Below are 19,736 nucleotides of genomic sequence, written 5' to 3' on the forward strand. Positions count from 1 at the left end.
AAACACTCTACACACATTCAACACAAACACTCTACACACATTCAACACAGACACTACACACATTCAACACAGACACTCTACACACACATTCAACACAAACACTCTACACACATTCAACACAAACACTCTACACACATTCAACACAGACTCTACACACAATCAACACAGACCTACACACATTAAAAACAGACCTGCACTACACACACATTCAACACAGACCTACACACTACACACATTCAACACAGACCTACACACATTCAAAACCTGCACTATACACACATTGCAGATTCTACATACTGTGCTGTTTGAATGTTTCTGTATTCTTTGTGTGGACCCCAGGAAGAGCAGCTGTTACTGTGGTAATAACTAATGGGGATCCTTAATAAACTAAACAGTCCAGACCCAACCTCCCCTCTCTCCTCCTCTCCCTGTCCTCATCCCTTCCTGTAACAAACCCCGTCTAGTCTCTCTCCTCCTCTCTCCCTGTCCTCATCCCTTCCTGTAACAAACCCCGTCTAGTCTCTCTCCTCCTCTCTCCCTGTCCTCATCCCTTCCTGTAACAAACCCTGTCTAGTCTCTCTCCTCCTCTCCCTGTCCTCATCCCTTCCTGTAACAAACCCTGTCTAGTCACTCTCCTCCTCTCCCCGTCCTCATCCCTTCCTGTAACAAACCCCGTCTAGTCACTCTCCTCCTCTCTCCCTGTCCTCATCCCTTCCTGTAACAAACCCTGTCTAGTCTCTCTCCTCCTCTCCCTGTCCTCATCCCTTCCTGTAACAAACCCTGTCTAGTCACTCTCCTCCTCTCCCCGTCCTCATCCCTTCCTGTAACAAACCCCGTCTAGTCACTCTCCTCCTCTCTCTGTCCTCATCCCTTCCTGTAACAAACCCTGTCTAGTCTCTCTCCTCCTCTCTCCCTGTCCTCATCCCTTCCTGTAACAAACCCTGTCTAGTCTCTCTCCTCCTCTCTCTCTGTCCTCATCCCTTCCTGTAACAAACCCCGTCTAGTCTCTCTCCTCCTCTCTCTCTGTCCTCATCCCTTCCTGTAACAAACCCTGTCTAGTCTCTCTCCTCCTCTCTCCCTGTCCTCATCCCTTCCTGTAACAAACCCTGTCTAGTCTCTCTCCTCCTCTCTCTCTGTCCTCATCCCTTCCTGTAACAAACCCCGTCTAGTCTCTCTCCTCCTCTCTCTCTGTCCTCATCCCTTCCTGTAACAAACCCTGTCTAGTCTCTCTCCTCCTCTCTCCCTGTCCTCATCCCTTCCTGTAACAAACCCTGTCTAGTCTCTCTCCTCCTCTCTCCCTGTCCTCATCCCTTCCTGTAACAAACCCTGTCTAGTCTCTCTCCTCCTCTCTCTGTCCTCATCCCTTCCTGTAACAAACCCTGTCTAGTCTCTCTCCTCCTCTCTCCCTGTCCTCATCCCTTCCTGTAACAAACCCCATCTAATCTCTCCTCCTCTCCCTGTCCTCATCCCCCCTTCATTTAACAACCTATTTATCTCCAGCTCTTGACTGAGCCCGTTACCCCACCCCTTTAGGAAATCTGTCTACCCTCACCTCCACTCTCCCTTCCATCCTCTCTCTCTCTCTCTCTGATCCACCTGGTTCACTCCTCCTGTCTCCCTCACTCTTTCATTCACCTCTCTCTCTCTCTCTGATCCACCTGGTTCACTCCTCCTGTCTCCCTCACTCTTTCATTCACCTCTCTCTCTCTCTCTGATCCACCTGGTTCACTCCTCCTGTCTCCCTCACTCTTTCATTCACCTCTCTCTCTCTCTCTGATCCACCTGGTTCACTCCTCCTGTCTCCCTCACTCTTCCATCCTCTCTCTCTCTCTCTGATCCACCTGGTTCACTCCTCCTGTCTCCCTCACTCTTTCATTCACCTCTCTCTCTCTCTCTGATCCACCTGGTTCACTCCTCCTGTCTCCCTCACTCTTCCATCCTCTCTCTCTCTCTCTGATCCACCTGGTTCACTCCTCCTGTCTCCCTCACTCTTTCATTCACCTCTCTCTCTCTCTCTGATCCACCTGGTTCACTCCTCCTGTCTCCCTCACTCTTTCATTCACCTCTCTCTCTCTCTCTGATCCACCTGGTTCACTCCTCCTGTCTCCCTCACTCTTCCATCCTCTCTCTCTCTCTCTGATCCACCTGGTTCACTCCTCCCGTCTCCCTCACTCTTTCATTCACCTCTCTCTCTCTGATCCACCTGGTTCACTCCTCCTGTCTCCCTCACTCTTTCATTCACCACTACCTCTCTCTCTGATCCACCTGGTTCACTCCTCCTGTCTCCCTCACTCTTTCATTCACCTCTCTCTCTCTCTCTGATCCACCTGGTTCACTCCTCCTGTCTCCCTCACTCTTTCATTCACCTCTCTCTCTCTCTCTGATCCACCTGGTTCACTCCTCCTGTCTCCCTCACTCTTTCATTCACCACTACCTCTCTTCATTCATCCCCCCTCCCTCAGGCTGGTCCATTAACTATGCTGTTCCTTTAACCCTCCCTCAGCGCACACACACATACACACACACACATACACACACACGCATACACTCACACACGCATACACACACACACTCACGCATACACACACACTCACGCATACACACACACTCACGCATACACACACACTCACGCATACACACACTCACTCACGCATACACACACTCACGCACGCACGCACACAAACACACACTCACCCCTCCCCCGACCTTCTGTCGGGTGTCTAGGCTACATAATGGCAGCATCATAACAGTTCAAAGTGTCTCATCCTTGTGTGCCCTGGTGAAAGAGAACTAGGCCAGGCCAAAGCCCCCGTCCACATGCTGCATATGGCTTGCTTTGTTTTGCATCCTGTGTTGAAGGATGATTGCACATCAGTGTTTCCCCTTCCATTGCCTTGGAGTGGCAGCCCCCCCACCCCAACAGGACCTCCCGCCCCTTCCGAAACACCCAAAAAGTCCAAAATAGCTGACTTTTAGGTCGCTAACATTTTTAGCATAAGTCAATGGAGTTTAGCATAGTGAAAATTTGCATCGCGGCTAGCAGACATTTTTGGACTGGGAGTGAGAGATGATGAAATGAAAATATGTTCCGTTGCTATAGCTAGCTACATAAGTAATGAAACCACAGTTTAGAGTATGTCTTCTGATGTTAGTAATTATGCAGGCTAACATTAGCTAGGCCATGTGTTATGGACTAACTATACATTCAAGTTAGTTCGCATTTTCAGCAGTGCTTTTGCGATTTCTCTGTTCAGCATTCACATGCATTTTCTGCAGGAAATGTATTTTTTTTCTAGTAATGTTTTTGTGTTGTATAAATAAATATTATTAATATCTATTAAACTAACGTGCACTCGTCTCATTTCAGTTCAGTGTAGAGAAATGCACCGATACAAACAAACCTATATCTAAGCTAACAAGCGCCTTACTGCATCTATGACGCCACTGCCCGCCCCGCGACAACACTAGGAGTTTCGGGCGGCCTACCACCCCCCCAGAAAAAAATCCTAGGGTAAACACTGCACATACGGGGGTCATGGACACCCCCACATGCAGTCCAGTGTGAGGGAAAAGCCCCGTGACTCACGAAGTAGACGGCTCCGAAGCTGCCATGGCCGATCTCCCTCAGGTCGGTGAAGAGCTTCTCGGGGTCCTCCCTGTAGAAGAGCTCGGCCACCTCAGGGTCCTTCAGGCTCCCGGCCCGCACGCTGGACGGCATGGCCAGCGCCTGACACACACACACACACAGTATGAGATACTTCTACTTCAAATGTGCTTACATACAAAATAGTCCTACACACACACACGTCACGACTACAATTGAAAAGACAAGCAGGAAATAATCATAGCTTGAAAACCCTGAAATAGCCTGCTGCTGCCCTGCACACACAAACACACACCTCTGCTCTGCAGCAGGACTAGAAGGCAGCAATCATGAGGGCGCAGATCAAGGCCCAAACCCACCGCAGGCCGAGCCAGGCAGGACAGACGTGCTCCTCTCCTAGAGGGGGGCTAGTGTTCCTCTCCTAGAGGGGGGGCTAGTGCTCCTCTCATAGAGGGGGGGCTAGTGCTCCTCTCCTAGAGGGGGGGTAGTGTTCCTCTCCTAGAGGGGGGCTAGTGCTCCTCTCCTAGAGGGGGGCTAGTGTTCCTCTCCTAGAGGGGGGCTAGTGTTCCTCTCCTAGAGGGGGGGTAGTGCTCCTCTCCTAGAGGGGGGCTAGTGTTCCTCTCCTAGAGGGGGGGCTAGTGCTCCTCTCCTAGAGGGGGGGCTAGTGTTCCTCTCCTAGAGGGGGGCTAGTGTTCCTCTCCTAGAGGGGGGGTAGTGTTCCTCTCCTAGAGGGGGGGTAGTGCTCCTCTCCTAGAGGGGGGCTAGTGTTCCTCTCCTAGAGGGGGGCTAGTGTTCCTCTCCTAGAGGGGGGACTACTTCCCACTTCCCAGAGAGAAGAGACCGTTTTCTGTGCAGCCCATCAATATGAGAGGTGCTGCTGGCTGGACCCCTGGCTACAGTCCGCTCTCTCCGAGGTCACAGACCAGCAGCCCCACACACACCCTGGTCTGGGGAGCTGCACCAGGAGAACGCTTTTGAGGTTCTAGTAAAAGCGAAAAGCCTGTGTCTTGGGACTGCACTGCAAGAGACACATAGACGCATGCTCTGATGTAATGGTACCAATATATAAAGTTAAGGCTCTGCTTACGTCCTTGTAAACAAGAAACATTACGTTTTAAGAACATGATTACTGCCATAGCTCAGTAAAAGTAGGGTGTGAGATGAGGATAGTTTAAAAAGCGATTGCACCCGCTGGAATTTGTGGTCAGATATAAAGAGCCTCTAAACTAAAAAACAATGAATGTAATCATACAAAAACACAATTCACTCCCAAATCTCCGAAAACACATTTAAGACACAGGCCTGCCATGCATCTTTTACTCGGACAAATGTCTTTCAAAACGTTACAACAATACAATAAAGCATTTTCAACGTGGAAAACATGTTTTGCAATCAGTGTTGGCCTGTCAAAGCGGAAGTAATCAGTTACCTACTGAATGTGACAGAGAAGCAACCCATAAAGCTCCCAGCCCCAGAACAACAACCCAGTCACCAGGAGCCCCAGTACAACCACCCAGTCACCAGGAGCCCCAGTACAACAACCCAGTCACCAGGAGCCCCAGTACAACAACCCAGTCACCAGCAGCCCCAGTACAACAACCCAGTCACCAGGAGCCCCAGTACAACAACCCAGTCACCAGGAGCCCCAGTACAACAACCCAGTCACCAGGAGCCCCAGTACAACCACCCAGTCACCAGGAGCCCCAGTACAACAACCCAGTCACCAGGAGCCCCAGTACAACCCAGTCACCAGGAGCCCCAGTACAACAACCCAGTCACAAAACCGCACAGATCCAGACACGACAGAGCTTCAAATGTTTGAAGCTAATTCTACTACTGCTACTAGCTAACGTTAGCTGGCACTAGATCACGTTAACTATCCATTGTCATCATTACACTAAAGACATGGCTTCATCATTTGCACTGAACCGTCACCAACAAACATGCTAGCTAGCTCGGTTTTGTAGAAATGTAGTTCCTAGCTACATGTTTTCCGCTAGCGTTTCCTTGGCAGCCGATTCCATGACCGTTACATCTCAGATGATTTGCATTTGGCTGAACAGCCGCTTAACAAACACTAGACTAACGGGAGGCCCGTTGACGTGCAAAGCTAGACATAACTAGCTACTAGCTATTAGCCTACAAGTTATGTAAATATCCGAATGGTGTTAGCAGACGCTGTTTACTTGGTAACTCGCTAGCGTTAGCTCGCTAGCTCATAGATCATGTCTGGTAGGATGGTTAGCTGTTAGCTCATAGATCATGTCTGGTAGGATGGTTAGCTGTTAGCTCATAGATCATGTCTGGTAGGATGGTTAGCTGTTAGCTCATAGATCATGTCTGGTAGGATGGTTAGCTGTTAGCTCATAGATCATGTCTGGTAGGATGGTTAGCTGTTAGCTCATAGATCATGTCTGGTAGGATGGTTAGCTGTTAGCTCATAGATCATGTCTGGTAGGATGGTTAGCTGTTAGCTGAGGGTCACCTGACGTGGTGCAGCTTTGCTGTAGCTGCTGGTTAATCAGCCGTCTAACGTGAGCTAGGCTAACCAGCCGGCCGTGGTAGTGCTGGGTAACCCACCAGCACCAGCTAGGTAACCCACCAGCACCAGCTAGGTCACGTAACGTTAGGTAGTCTAACGTGAGCAAGCTCAAGTAAATGGAATCGGCTGCCAAGGAAACGCTAGCGGAAAAAAGGAACTACGCGTTTTGTGCCTTAATACAAAACCGAGCTAGCTAGCATGTTTGTTGGTGACAGTTCAGTGCAAATGATGAAGCCATGTCTTTAGTATAATGATGACAATGGATAGTTAACGTGATCTAGTGCCAGCTAACGTTAGCTAGTTGGCTATGGAGAGCGAGCAGGCTGGAGATCACAAAGCGACAGTGTGTTTGACAGCTTGCTGCAAGCGAGCTACCGTGAGCCAGCTGAATGATTTATGAGCTGCCTTACCGTGGCTGGTGGGATCCACTGTAGCTAGCCTGAGCTAGCTAGCCGGCCTAGGAGGAAACACACTGGGCTCTGCTCTGTTAGCGAGGTATCTTCAACACGACCGCATCACGCTGGTTTCATTGATAGTCCTTCCCATGTTGCTGCTCTCCTGTTAGCATCGACTGGCCAGCTGGCTATGTTGGGATATTACCCCGCTAGCCAGCTATGATAGCTCACTAGCCTGGCTAACTGAGGCTGTGCCGTTCTGTTAGCTACCTAGCCTGGCTAACTGAGGCTGTGCAGTTCTGTTAGCTACCTAGCCTGGCTAACTGAGGCTGTGCAGTTCTGTTAGCTAACGTTAGCAAGTCGATCTACTCAAAAACCAATCCGCGCCAGCACTAGATAGGCAGCGAAACAGTTCATCAGTTTGTTTCCGAGTCCAATACTTCCATACACCCGCTCTCTTCGCTGCCATACACTGTCATTACGTTGATATTAATCGTGGATTTAAATCACTGAATTGGTTCATCCATTTTTTTTCCTGCCTCCCGTCCGTTTTTTTGTTCACTTCATGATGGCGGAACGGGGCGGGAGCATGGGCGGGAGCCGCACGGAAACCGGAAGCAGGAGACGGCTTGTTCTGCGAGGCAGTTTCACACCAGGAACGATGGGATCACGCCCTCTGCCGGCGGGGTGGCTTATAACCCAAGTCTTGATAACAGGGTTATATACACGTACAGTACGGTATGTCAGTAAACCAGTGATTGTGACACAGATTTCTTTTTTTTCTTTTTTTTTAATGCACTGTATAGCTAGCATATTTTATTTTTTAGAGCAAAAGGAAAGTCGAGTCTCTCTGTTTTTGAAATCTTCTGTCAATCCATGTCTTTTCACGTGACAAAAATAATGTAGGCTATAGTTGATTGCATTTACTGAACAGTGTAGAGTGCCATACAGTGACCAATATAGACCAGTATGAAGTCTTGTCAAACAGATTGAGTAAACATACATGTTAATCAGTGGGAAAGTGGTATAAGTCAGTCAGTAAGAATCATTTATAAATCATACCATACTGTATATGATGTACTTAGACTTGGACAGTAATGTATTTACATTAAAAACAAAAAGTGACTCAAAACATACTCGGTGACTTACAACATGCAGTATTAAAGTATATCAGTAACAATCCAACAAGACAATAACATAACAACCATCACACTGACACACACACACACACACACACACACACACACACACAGGCACACACACACGTGGCCGGGCTCTGCCGACCCCCCACACCCCCATCAGACCCAGCCCTGCTGCTCCGCTCCTGGGCCTCAGCGACAGCCGCACTCCTTGGCCACCATGTTGGACAAAAAGGACACTTTGGTCCCTCGGTCCTCCATCTCCACCACGTGCAGCCCCTCGTAAGCCACGGGCACGCAGCACGGCGCGCGCCCCAGCGCCTGCCCGCTCCCCGCGTGGGCGTTCAGCAGGATCACGTGGTTGGTCAGGTCAGTGCCGTTGGTCAGCGGGAAGCCGCAGGTGCCTTCGCAGTTGTTGATGGTGGCGTAGGGGGGATCCAGGGTGAACCTCTTCAGGGACACGCTCAGGCTGTACAGCCGGCAGAGGCTCCTCCTCCCCAGGGCGCCCGTCTGCTCCGCCCTGGCTGCCCGCTGGCTTCTCTCCACCTCCCAGGCCCGGAGGACGGTCTGCAGGGCCTTGAGCAGCAGCACGGCTCGGTACTGGGCCCGCCCCCACCGGGCCCCTGCGCCTGAGGGGGGTTAAAGGTTAAAGTCCCAATGATCGTCACACACCTGAGTGTGTGAAATTTGTTCTCCGCATTTGACCCATCCCCTGGGGGAGCGGTGAGCAGCAGCGGTGCCGCGCTCGGGAATCATTTGTTGATGTAACCCCCCAATTCCAACCCTTGATGCTGAGTGCCAAGCAGGGAGGCAATGGGTACCATTTTTATAGTCTTTGGTATGACTTGGCCAGGGATTGAACTCACAACCTCCCAGTCTCAGGGCGGACACTCTAACCACAAGGCCACTGAGCTGGTGAGCTGTGAGGGGGTGCGGGGGGGGGGGGGGGGGGGGGGGGGGGGGGGGCAGACACATGAGGAAATACATGATGACATCTTGAACATATCCAGTGACTGTTAAGCATATTTAGTGACTTTAACATTATCCCAAATGCTCTTTAACATATTCTGACTGTTTAACATATTCAACAAGGACTAGGCAGTGGGAGGGGTGAGGACACATGAGGAAATACAAAGACGATCTCAGTGTTATTTATGACTTAATATGATGATCTTCAGTGTTATGACTTCATATATATTATGATTGAGATTCATTCTCAATCCCATGTGATTATTGTGTTTTTGAGTGTCTGTGTTTATTGCTTAAAGGACCATACCGGTCTCAATATGATTTGATCTCCTTAAACTAGTCACCCAACGTAGTTATCACATTACCGCAATCCATTTTCCGAAGTAAAGCTCAAGTTAAAAGATATTTGCATTTTTGCGTTTTACTTACATTTCAAAAGTTGAACGTGATTTTCGAAAAATGAGCTCTTTGAGCTCAAACTTCTTTTAAACTGGTTAAATTAATATAATGATGTCTTCAAAACCTGTTTTAAACTTTACCCTTGTTGTGCTAACAAACTCGCCCCGTTTAGTTTCAAATCATTTTAAGTAGTTTATTATTTTCGTTTTTAACCCCCTTTGCGCAGCCTACGCCAACGGTCTGTCTTCTTCCTGTTTACATGCCGTTGCTAGGAATGCTGGGTAGAGAATCTACCTTAGGTGGATTAGAGAATATAACGCAGGAGTTCAATGGATTCAAATGAAAATAATATAAAATAAAAGGAGATTAAATCATATTTAGACCGGTATGGTCCTTTAAAACAAAGCACATCAAAAGTTTCAGCAGTGACTGACCTGCCGGTAGTTCCTCCGCCTGCCTGGGGAGGGCGCTGAGTGCCTGGAGCCTCCTCAACCTCTCCATGGCTGGGCGGCCCATCTCCTCCCCGCTGGCCTGCCCCAGCGCCTCCTCTAGCCTGGTCCTCAGGACCTCCAGCAGGCTGGGCGGCAGGGCCAGCTCCCCGTCGTGCCCCCGGAGCGCAGCCCCCCGCCTGGGGAAGGAGAACAGGGTGGGCCCTGAGGAGTTGATCAGCCCCACCAGGAGGGCCTGGCTGGAGGACACGCCCAGGGAGAGGGGGTGCGGGGAGTGGAGGGAATCCAGCCGGACGGGCAGGGCGGACAGCAGGGGTGGCGTCGGGGGCAGGACGTCCGACAGGAAACTCTGGAGCTCACAGAGGTAGGTGAAGACCGCAGAAGGAGGGGGCTCGGTCTGAGGACCTCTGAGGAACATAACATCACTGAGGGAGGGGCTCACATGCTCACAAACATAACATCACTGAGGGAGGGGCTCACATGCTCACAAACATAACATCACTGAGGGAGGGGCTCACATGCTCACAAACATAACATCACTGAGGGAGGGGCTCACATGCTCACAAACATAACATCACTGAGGGAGGGGCTCACATGCTTACAAACATAACATCACTGAGGGAGGGGCTCACATGCTTACAAACATAACATCACTGAGGGAGGGGCTCACAGGCTTACAAAGCTATAGATTATTTTACTATTAATTACTATTTACTGAATATGTATTATTATTTTCATTATGATAAGGTCTAGGCTTGGGGGGCCAATATTATCCTCTTTCATAGGGCCCATCATGTCTAGCTGCACCCCTGTGCTTAGCGGTCCCTCTGAGGATCCTGGTTACAGAGCTCAGATCACTGGCACTTCAGTCTTAAGAGAGTGGTAGAGCCAGCCCTCTACCCCCCTAGAGCCAGCCCTCTACCCCCCTAGAGCCAGCCCTCTACCCCCCTAGAGCCAGCCCTCTACCCCCCTAGAGCCAGCCCTGCACCCCCCTAGAGCCAGCCCTGCACCCCCCTAGAGCCAGCCCTGCACCCCCCTAGAGCCAGCCCTCTACCCCCCTAGAGCCAGCCCTGCCCCCCTAGAGCCAGCCCTCTACCCCCCTAGAGCCAGCCCTGCCCCCCTAGAGCCAGCCCTGCCCCCCTAGAGCCAGCCCTGCCCCCCTAGAGCCAGCCCTCTACCCCCCTAGAGCCAGCCCTGTTGGAAACACTCAGGAACAGGAGACTCACACCACCTCACCTTACAGTGCTCCCTCCGTCCAATGAGAAAAGCAACAGGGGGGTCACACTTCCTGCTCCTCCACCAATCAGGGTGGCACGTAGCTCAGACAACTTTTTCCCTGCAGAGATGGAACTGCTCTTTTTTTATTCTTTTTTTTTTTTTACAGAAGCTGATGAAAGGAGAACAGTCTTGTTGTCCTTACCGGTATCTGACCTTTTCACCTCTACAGAAATGTGCCATCTGTGGTGCCTGGTGGTCTCTGTGGGCCGCGCGGTCAGGACCAGGTACTGGGTCTCCTCTGACACACACACTACCTAGGGGGGGTCAGGGGTCAGGGGTTAGGAGTTAGGGAACAGAACCATAGAGTCAATCTCAAAAGCCCTCCCTTGTTTCTCTCCTTGTGTCCTCTGTCCTTGCTTCCTTCTCAGAGCTGATTGGAGGAGACAGTATGAGGCCAGAAACCTTCCAGGCTTTTTGAGATTCAAACTGTATACAGGTGTAAAAGTATAAAACGGCAAAGACGCAGGTTTGCTATGAGAGCACGACGCTTAAAACCCAACAGCAACAGTATCCATGCAGGCTCGACGATCACAGAGAGGCCGACAAATGTGTGTGAGAAGTTAATTTTCAGTCATTTATTGTACTAATGATTATGTACCAATGATTCAGAGGTGAGATCGGTTTTATAAGCCCTTTGATATTTTCTAGATGTTCACCTGCACGATATTTTTACTTTCTGTTGTTATTGTTGTTCTCTGTTATACAAAAATGCAAATAAATCAATCAAATCAAATGAGAAGTGGAGGCTGCGTGTGACCAGGCGGGGGGGCCTCACCTGCGCAGGGGGCTGGAGGGAGGGGCCGCTGAACGTGACCTCAAGGCCGCCCGCGCTGACCGGCCCGTGGGAGGCTAGGACGACCACGGGGTTCAGCTTCAGGAGGGGAGACGGTGGGAGGTGAAGGGTTAACACCAGCCTTCCTCCTCCTCCCTCCTCCTCCTCTTCCTCCAGCATCTCTGAGAGCGAAACACAGGAGAAATGAAAGCAACATCCTGACACATCGTACTCACGCAGTGCGTCCGCTAAGCACACCCCATCCCTTAGGTATCGTGCTGTGCAGAGCGGCGCTCCCCGGAGCCGTGCGGACGCCATGCTGGTCACGCGGGGGTGCCGTACCTGTGGTTGGGTGCAGGACGCGCAGCCTGGTCCTCGTTCCCTCCGCAGCCTCTGCTAGCGCCGACAGCACGGCCCCCCGACCCCCGGCCCCCTGCCCAGCGCCGGCGCAGACCCCGAACCGAGCCAGGCTCTCCCTCCCCGGCTCGGCCTCCCGACCCCGCCCCTCCTGGAGCGCTGACAGCAGGTCGTCCAGGACCGGCCCCCCGGGGCCCCGGACCCCAACCCAGCAGGGAGAGTCTCCACCGAGGAGGCCCGGAGAGATGGAGGGAGGAGTGGAGGGAGGGATGGAGAGAGGGATGGAGGGAGGGGTGGAGGGAGGGATGGAGGGAGGGATGGAAGGAGGGATGGAGGGAGGGATGGAGGGAGGGGTGGAGGGAAGGAAGGAGGGAGGGATGGAGGGAGGGATGGAGGGAGGGATGGAAGGAGGGATGGAGAGAGGGATGGAGGGAGGGGTGGAGGGAAGGATGGAGGGAGGGAAGGAGGGAGGGATGGCAGCCTCTCCTCTCCCCCCCAGACTCTCTCCAGCGTCTGCTGGGTCCACCACGGCGTTGGGAACTCTCCGCTCCATCTGGGCGTCTTCAGAACAAACGGCCGCGTGGTTGAACATGTAGTTTATGTGGTTTAAAATGTAGTTTATGTGGTTTAACATGTAGTTTATGTGGTTTAACATGTAGTTTATGTGGTTAAACATGTAGTTTATGTGGTTTAACATGTAGTTTAGTGATGCGTTGGATATTACAAGTGAAGGAGTTGCTGCAATCTGAGTCTTCCTATAGACACTTGTCTCAAATGTGTCCATTTACTGAAAAGGAGGTTGAGCTAGACATCATCTCCATCTCAACATGTTTTCTGCACCAATTCTACACAGATTCATGATTAAAACTGGCTGAGATCCAATATTTCCTACTAGAAATGACACAGTAAAAGCAAATAAGCCAGTGAGGAAATTATACACATGATATAAGTCATACTGGTTCCTACTGACACAACCAGTTCTACTTTGCAGTGCAGTGTGTGTGTGTGTGTGTGTGCGTGTGTGTGTGTGCGTGTGTGTGCATGCATGTGTGTATGCGTGTGTGTGTGCGTGCATGTGTGTATGTGTGTGTGTGCGTGCATGCGTGTGTGTGTGTGTGTGTGTGTGTGTGTATGTGTTGAGACTGACCTGGTCCTGGGTGGTCTGAGGGGGGCGTCTCCTGACTCCATGCCCCCAGAAAGCTGTCCCTCCCTGGGCCCTGCTGCTGGGGGAGAGAGCCCTGGAGAAGGAGCCAGCAGAGAACACTGCACAGCCACATCTCTGACCTGGTCTGTCTCACTCTCCACGTCTGTCTGTCTGTCTGTCTGTCTGTCTGTCTGTCTGTGTGTCTGTCTGTCTGTCTGTCTGTCTGTCTGTCTGTCTGAGTCTAATTGGTCTGTCTGTCTGTCTGTCTGTCTGTCTGTCTGTCTGCCTGTCTGTCTGTCTGTCTGTCTGTCTGTCTGTCTGTCTGTCTGCCTCTCTGAGTCTAATCTGGTAGGTCTGTCTGTCTGTCTGTCTGTCTGTCTGTCTGTCTGTCTGTCTGTCTGCCTCTCTGAGTCTAATCTGGTCTGCCTGTCTGTCTCTCTGTCTGCCTATCTGCCTGCCTGCCTGTCTGTCTGTCTGTCTGTCTGCCTCTCTGAGTCTAATCTGGTCTGTCTGTCTACCTGTGTGTCTTTCTAGGTCTACCTGCCTGTTCTGTTAATGTCCGTCGTGGTCAGCTCAGCTCTGTTTCTGAGCGTGGTCTGGAGGCGTGTCAGTTGTGGAGGCTCATTCTGTCCGAGCCCCCCCCCCCTCCGGTGGGAGTGGGCTGTCAACAGAGCGCTTGTGTCCTTGGAGAGGCGGGGATCCGTGTTTCCTCCGCGTGCCGTCAGCTGGTGTCTGCGTCTGGGAACCAACGGACGCCGCAGGGAGGAAGATAAGAGGAGGGGAAGGACAAACAATGGGGTGATGAGATGGACGGACGGACGGACAGACCGCCCACTGTGTGGCGGTGTTGGGAGTGAATACAGACTGGGGGCTCCTGCACCTCCAACAAAGAAGGGAGGACGCCAGAGGACTGATATCACACGTGTCTTCGCTCTCATAAAGGTCTTCCACAGACCGTCTTCAGCACCAGCACAATACAACTGCTACTGTTCTGAAGTCCAATCTCAGGGAGACGGGCTTGGGCGGCAGGCAGCATCATAGCCAAGCGATGGTCGTTTCACTCCCAACATTCGGTGAAGTAGCAGGCAGGTGTGTGTGTGTGTGTTTGTGTGTGCACGCCCTCTGTGCAATCCGGCCTAGCGCCAACACACCTGGTTGACCTCGTCATGATCCTCAGGTGTGACCAGGTGTGTGGGTCTCCCAGGACTGGGTCCTCAGGTGTGACCAGGTGTGTGGGTCTCCCAGGACTGGGTCCTCAGGTGTGACCAGGTGTGTGGGTCTCCCAGGACTGGGTCCTCAGGTGTGACCAGGTGTGACCAAGTGTGTCGGGCCCCTGGAGTGGGCTGGATTGCAAGAGCCGGGAGCCTGAGACCACTCCTGATATACTGACCTGCTGGGCTATTGGTCAGTGCTGTGGCTCCACCCCCCTGCTGCAGGGCGGGGTCTGTTTGCCAGGTGGCGCCGCTGGTTAGAGGGGGAAATGGTTCTAGGGAAATGGTTGGAGCTTTAGGGTTGATATGAGGGTTGTGGTTATATTTGAGACCGTGCTGGTTGAGGTGAATATGAGCTTTAGGGTTGATATGAGGGTTGTGGTTATATTTGAGACCGTGCTGGTTGAGGTGAATATGAGCTTTAGGGTTGATATAGAGGTTGTGGTTATATTTAATACCGTGTTGGTTGAGGTGAATATGAGCTTTAGGGTTAATGTGAGGGTTGTGGTTATATTTAATACCGTGTTGGTTGAGGTGAATATGAGCTTTAGGGTTGATATGAGGGTTGTGGTTATATTTAATACCGTGTTGGTTGAGGTGAATATGAGCTTTAGGGTTGATATGAGGGTTGTGGTTATATTTAATACCGTGTTGGTTGAGGTGAATATGATCTTTACGGTTGATATGAGGGTTGTGGTTATATTTAATACCGTGTTGGTTGAGGTGAATATGAGCTTTAGGGTTGATATGAGGTTGTGGTTATATTTAATACCGTGTTGGTTGAGGTGAATATGAGCTTTAGGGTTGATATGAGGGTTGTGGTTATATTTAATACCGTGTTGGTTGAGGTGAATATGAGCTTTAGGGTTGATATGAGGGTTGTGGTTATATTTAATACCGTGGTGGTTGAGGTGAATATGAGCTTTAGGGTTGATATGAGGGTTGTGGTTATATTTGAGACCGTGCTGGTTGAGGTGAATATGAGCTTTAGGGTTGATATGAGGATTGTGGTTATATTTGAGACCGTGCTGGTTGAGGTGAATATGAGCTTTAGGGTTAATGTGAGGGTTGTGGTTATATTTAATACTGTGTTGGTTGAGGTGAATATGAGCTTTAGGGTTGATATGAGGGTTGTGGTTATATTTAATACCGTGGTGGTTGAGGTGAATATGAGCTTTAGGGTTGATATGAGGGTTGTGGTTATATTTAATACCGTGGTGGTTGAGGTGAATATGAGCTTTAGGGTTGATATGAGGGTTGTGGTTATATTTGAGACCGTGCTGGTTGAGGTGAATATGAGCTTTAGGGTTGATATGAGGGTTGTGGTTATATTTAATACCGTGGTGGTTGAGGTGAATATGAGCTTTAGGGTTAATATGAGGGTTGTGGTTATATTTGAGACCGTGCTGGTTGAGGTGAATATGAGCTTTAGGGTTGATATGAGGGTTGTGGTTATATTTAATACCGTGTTGGTTGAGGTGAATATGAGCTTTAGGGTTGATATGAGGGTTGTGGTTATATTTGAGACCGTGCTGGTTGAGGTGAATATGAGCTTTAGGGTTGATATGAGGATTGTGGTTATATTTGAGACCGTGCTGGTTGAGGTGAATATGAGCTTTAGGGTTAATGTGAGGGTTGTGGTTATATTTGAGACCGTGCTGGTTGAGGTGAATACCATGGTTGGGGTTAGGTGAGTGTGGTTCTGTGTTCAGAACTCCCACAGCTGCACTCTTGTTTTGCAGACGATCAAGGTCTCCAGGCCTCCTGTGCTCGCTGGCTGTGGCTGCCAAGAGATAACGACCAAGGTTCACTCCTGGAAGGATTCACTAATCTTCCTCTAGGAATTGTTTTGCCATGTCTAATGGGTGTAAAACATTCACGTAATAGTGTAAGATATTTTGGGCATTTAAGTCCGCCTGGGTGTTCATCTGCCTCATACTGTTGTGGGAATGTTGACGTTAGGTAAACACTGAGTCCGTGTTAGACTCAATGTAAATGTGTCACCTTTGCTTTTCACTTCCACAGCATCAGGTGACTGTCTGACTACAATAAGGTGTTGTGTTCTGAAAACGTTCATTTCCCCCAACTTTACATGGAACTGTGAGTGATCTCTCAAAACACACAAGTCCATATATGGTCGGGGGCAAGAAAAGCCTATCTACTGTGGATGTGAACGGAATGTACTATTCACAGAAAGTATTGTGGAGAAAGTATGCTTATGAATTAAGCATATTCCAGTGCGCAGGCATTTTAATTGTCGGGGCACTTAGAATGCAGTTTCTAAAAATCTATTTTCTGCCGCGAAACGTTTGTTTTCATCAATCTGTCTTGATGAATCGCTAGTTGTGCTTACATAGAGCATGCCTGTTGTGGTTTTCACATGCCATGATCTTTAGAAACGTCTTTCGAAACGAAATAGCTTCCTCACTTGCTCCAGCACACATTCGCACAGCGCGCAATCGTTGCTCCAGCACGCTGTGCGCATGCGTGCTGGAGCAAGTGAGGAAGCTATTTCGTGTCTAAAGACGTTTCTAAAGATCATATTACAGAGGCATGTGAAAAACAACACAACAGGCCTATGCTCTATGTAAGCACAACTAGCGATTCATCAAGACAGATTGATGAAAACCGTTTCGCGGCAGAAAATAGATTTTTAGAAACTGCATTCTAAGTGCCCCGACCACCGCCATTACATGAATATACTGGCTCGCGCTGGATTTTAAATTTCTTCTACATGCCTCCGAACTACACCAAAGTGATCTCGGTGAGTTGAACGTCTTATAATATGTCGTAAATAAGGTCCAGGTTGTCAAAAACGAGCATTGTCCTTTAATAGGAGGCTTTGGTTATGACATTTCACAATGTAGCACTGTCCATATGCAATTCAACTCAACCTATTATTCGTATCCATCTTTCCAGCTCTTTGGGATCTCTTGGAAATGAGTAGAATTTGCAACCTTTCGTCTCATACCGATGGGAGCAATCTGGCGCAAAGCACAGCATTTTTCTCATGAGTGACGTACATAAGTGCACCCGGCTTTGTAGTCCATTTATGAAATGAATGGAGCAATTTAAAAAATTTGAAAGAAGGCGAAATACTGAAATTCTCACAGTTAGTAGGTTATTACTGTAAAGACACTCACAAGTTTTTGTTTTGATAACTTCACCGAAATGGCTTCGTAGTAATTATTAGAAAATCCGGTGTATGGGAGTTTACATTGAAACTCCTCTCCGATAGGAACAAATCCACTAGGGGGCGCATGTTTTCACTTTCCCTCCCTATACACACCTGCCCTGGCATTACTGATCAATACACACCTGCCCTGGCATTACTGATCAATACACACCTGCCCTGGCATTACTGATCAATACACACCTGCCCTGGCATTACTGATCAATACACACCTGCCCTGGCATTACTGATCAATACACACCTGCCCTGGCATTACTGATCAATACACACCTGCCCTGGCATTACTGATCAATACACACCTGCCCTGGCATTACTGATCAATACACACCTGCCCTGGCATTACTGATCAATACACACCTGCCCTGGCATTACTGATCAATACACACCTGCCCTGGCATTACTGATCAATACACACCTGCCCTGGCATTACTGATCAATACACACCTGCCCTGGCATTACTGATCAATACACACCTGCCCTGGCATTACTGATCAATACACACCTGCCCTGGCATTACTGATCAATACACACCTGCCCTGGCATTACTGATCAATACACACCTGCCCTGGCATTACTGATCAATACACACCTGCCCTGGCATTACTGATCAATACACACCTGCCCTGGCATTACTGATCAATACACACCTGCCCTGGCATTACTGATCAATACACACCTGCCCTGGCATTACTGATCAATACACACCTGCCCTGGCATTACTGATCAATACACACCTGCCCTGGCATTACTGATCAATACACACCTGCCCTGGCATTACTGATCAATACACACCTGCCCTGGCATTACTGATCAATACACACCTGCCCTGGCATTACTGATCAATACACACCTGCCCTGGCATTACTGATCAATACACACCTGCCCTGGCATTACTGATCAATACACACCTGCCCTGGCATTACTGATCAATACACACCTGCCCTGGCATTACTGATCAATACACACCTGCCCTGGCATTACTGATCAATACACACCTGCCCTGGCATTACTGATCAATACACACCTGCCCTGGCATTACTGATCAATACACACCTGCCCTGGCATTACTGATCAATACACACCTGCCCTGGCATTACTGATCAATACACACCTGCCCTGGCATTACTGATCAATACACACCTGCCCTGGCATTACTGATCAATACACACCTGCCCTGGCATTACTGATCAATACACACCTGCCCTGGCATTACTGATCAATACACACCTGCCCTGGCATTACTGATCAATACACACCTGCCCTGGCATTACTGATCAATACACACCTGCCCTGGCATTACTGATCAATACACACCTGCCCTGGCATTACTGATCAATACACACCTGCCCTGGCATTACTGATCAATACACACCTGCCCTGGCATTACTGAAGAACATACACAGATTCAGATCGGTGCTGCCAGAGCGCTGTCCTTCATCAGTTGGGGAGCATCCTCTAACAGAGCGTCCTCTAACAGAGCGTCCTCTAACAGAGCGTCCTCTAACAGAGTGTCCTCTAACAGAGCGTCCTCTAACAGAGCGTCCTCTAACAGAGCGTCCTCTAACAGAGCGTCCTCTAACAGAGTGTCCTCTAACAGAGCGTCCTCTAACAGAGCCTGTCCTCTAACAGAGTGTCCTCTAACAGAGCGTCCTCTAATAGAGCGTCCTCTAACAGAGCGTCCTCTAACAGAGTGTCCTCTAACAGAGCGTCCTCTAACAGAGCGTCCTCTAACAGAGTGTCCTCTAACAGAGTGTCCTCTAACAGAGCGTCCTCTAACAGAGCCTGTCCTCTAACAGAGTGTCCTCTAACAGAGCGTCCTCTAATAGAGCGTCCTCTAACAGAGCGTCCTCTAACAGAGTGTCCTCTAACAGAGCGTCCTCTAACAGAGCGTCCTCTAACAGAGTGTCCTCTAACAGAGCGTCCTCTAACAGAGCGTCCTCTAACAGAGCCTGTCCTCTAACAGAGCGTCCTCTAACAGAGCGTCCTCTAACAGAGCGTCCTCTAACAGAGTGTCCTCTAACAGAGCGTCCTCTAATAGAGCGTCCTCTAACAGAGCGTCCTCTAACAGAGTGTCCTCTAACAGAGCGTCCTCTAACAGAGCGTCCTCTAACAGAGTGTCCTCTAACAGAGCGTCCTCTAACAGAGCGTCCTCTAACAGAGCCTGTCCTCTAACAGAGCGTCCTCTAACAGAGCGTCCTCTAACAGAGCGTCCTCTAACAGAGTGTCCTCTAACAGAGTGTCCTCTAACAGAGCGTCCTCTAACAGAGCCTGTCCTCTAACAGAG

At 49.8% G+C, this 19,736-nt stretch overlaps 2 protein-coding genes across 3 annotated transcripts in view; both read right to left on the reverse strand.

The window, feature by feature from the left end:
• The window catches only part of taok2b (TAO kinase 2b), a gene marked incomplete at its 3' end in the record, with an annotated part of 43,084 nt that extends 36,137 nt beyond the window's left edge, over window positions 1–6,947 (reverse strand). For both annotated transcript variants that reach the window (XM_084456363.1, XM_084456362.1), the window contains exons 1-2: window positions 6,557–6,947; window positions 3,587–3,727 (exon numbers count right to left, since the gene is read on the reverse strand). In XM_084456363.1, coding sequence (XP_084312489.1) covers window positions 3,587–3,718 — 132 coding nt within the window. In that variant the 5' untranslated portion in view covers window positions 3,719–3,727; window positions 6,557–6,947. The remainder of the gene's footprint in view (window positions 1–3,586; window positions 3,728–6,556) is intronic.
• A 925-nt stretch (window positions 6,948–7,872) lies between these two features.
• On the reverse strand, window positions 7,873–12,496 carry amh (anti-Mullerian hormone; the record flags this gene model as incomplete). The annotated part of the gene is made up of 6 exons (XM_084456600.1): window positions 7,873–8,309; window positions 9,483–9,904; window positions 10,929–11,029; window positions 11,551–11,729; window positions 11,890–12,126; window positions 12,406–12,496. 6 exons carry the CDS (start codon window positions 12,494–12,496, stop codon window positions 7,873–7,875), a joined length of 1,467 nt encoding a protein of 488 aa, XP_084312726.1.
• Between the last annotated feature and the right edge of the window lie 7,240 nt (window positions 12,497–19,736).

The sequence above is a fragment of the Borostomias antarcticus genome (genome assembly GCF_949987555.1).
Source record: "Borostomias antarcticus genome assembly, chromosome: 22".
NCBI lineage: Eukaryota > Metazoa > Chordata > Actinopteri > Stomiiformes > Stomiidae > Borostomias > Borostomias antarcticus.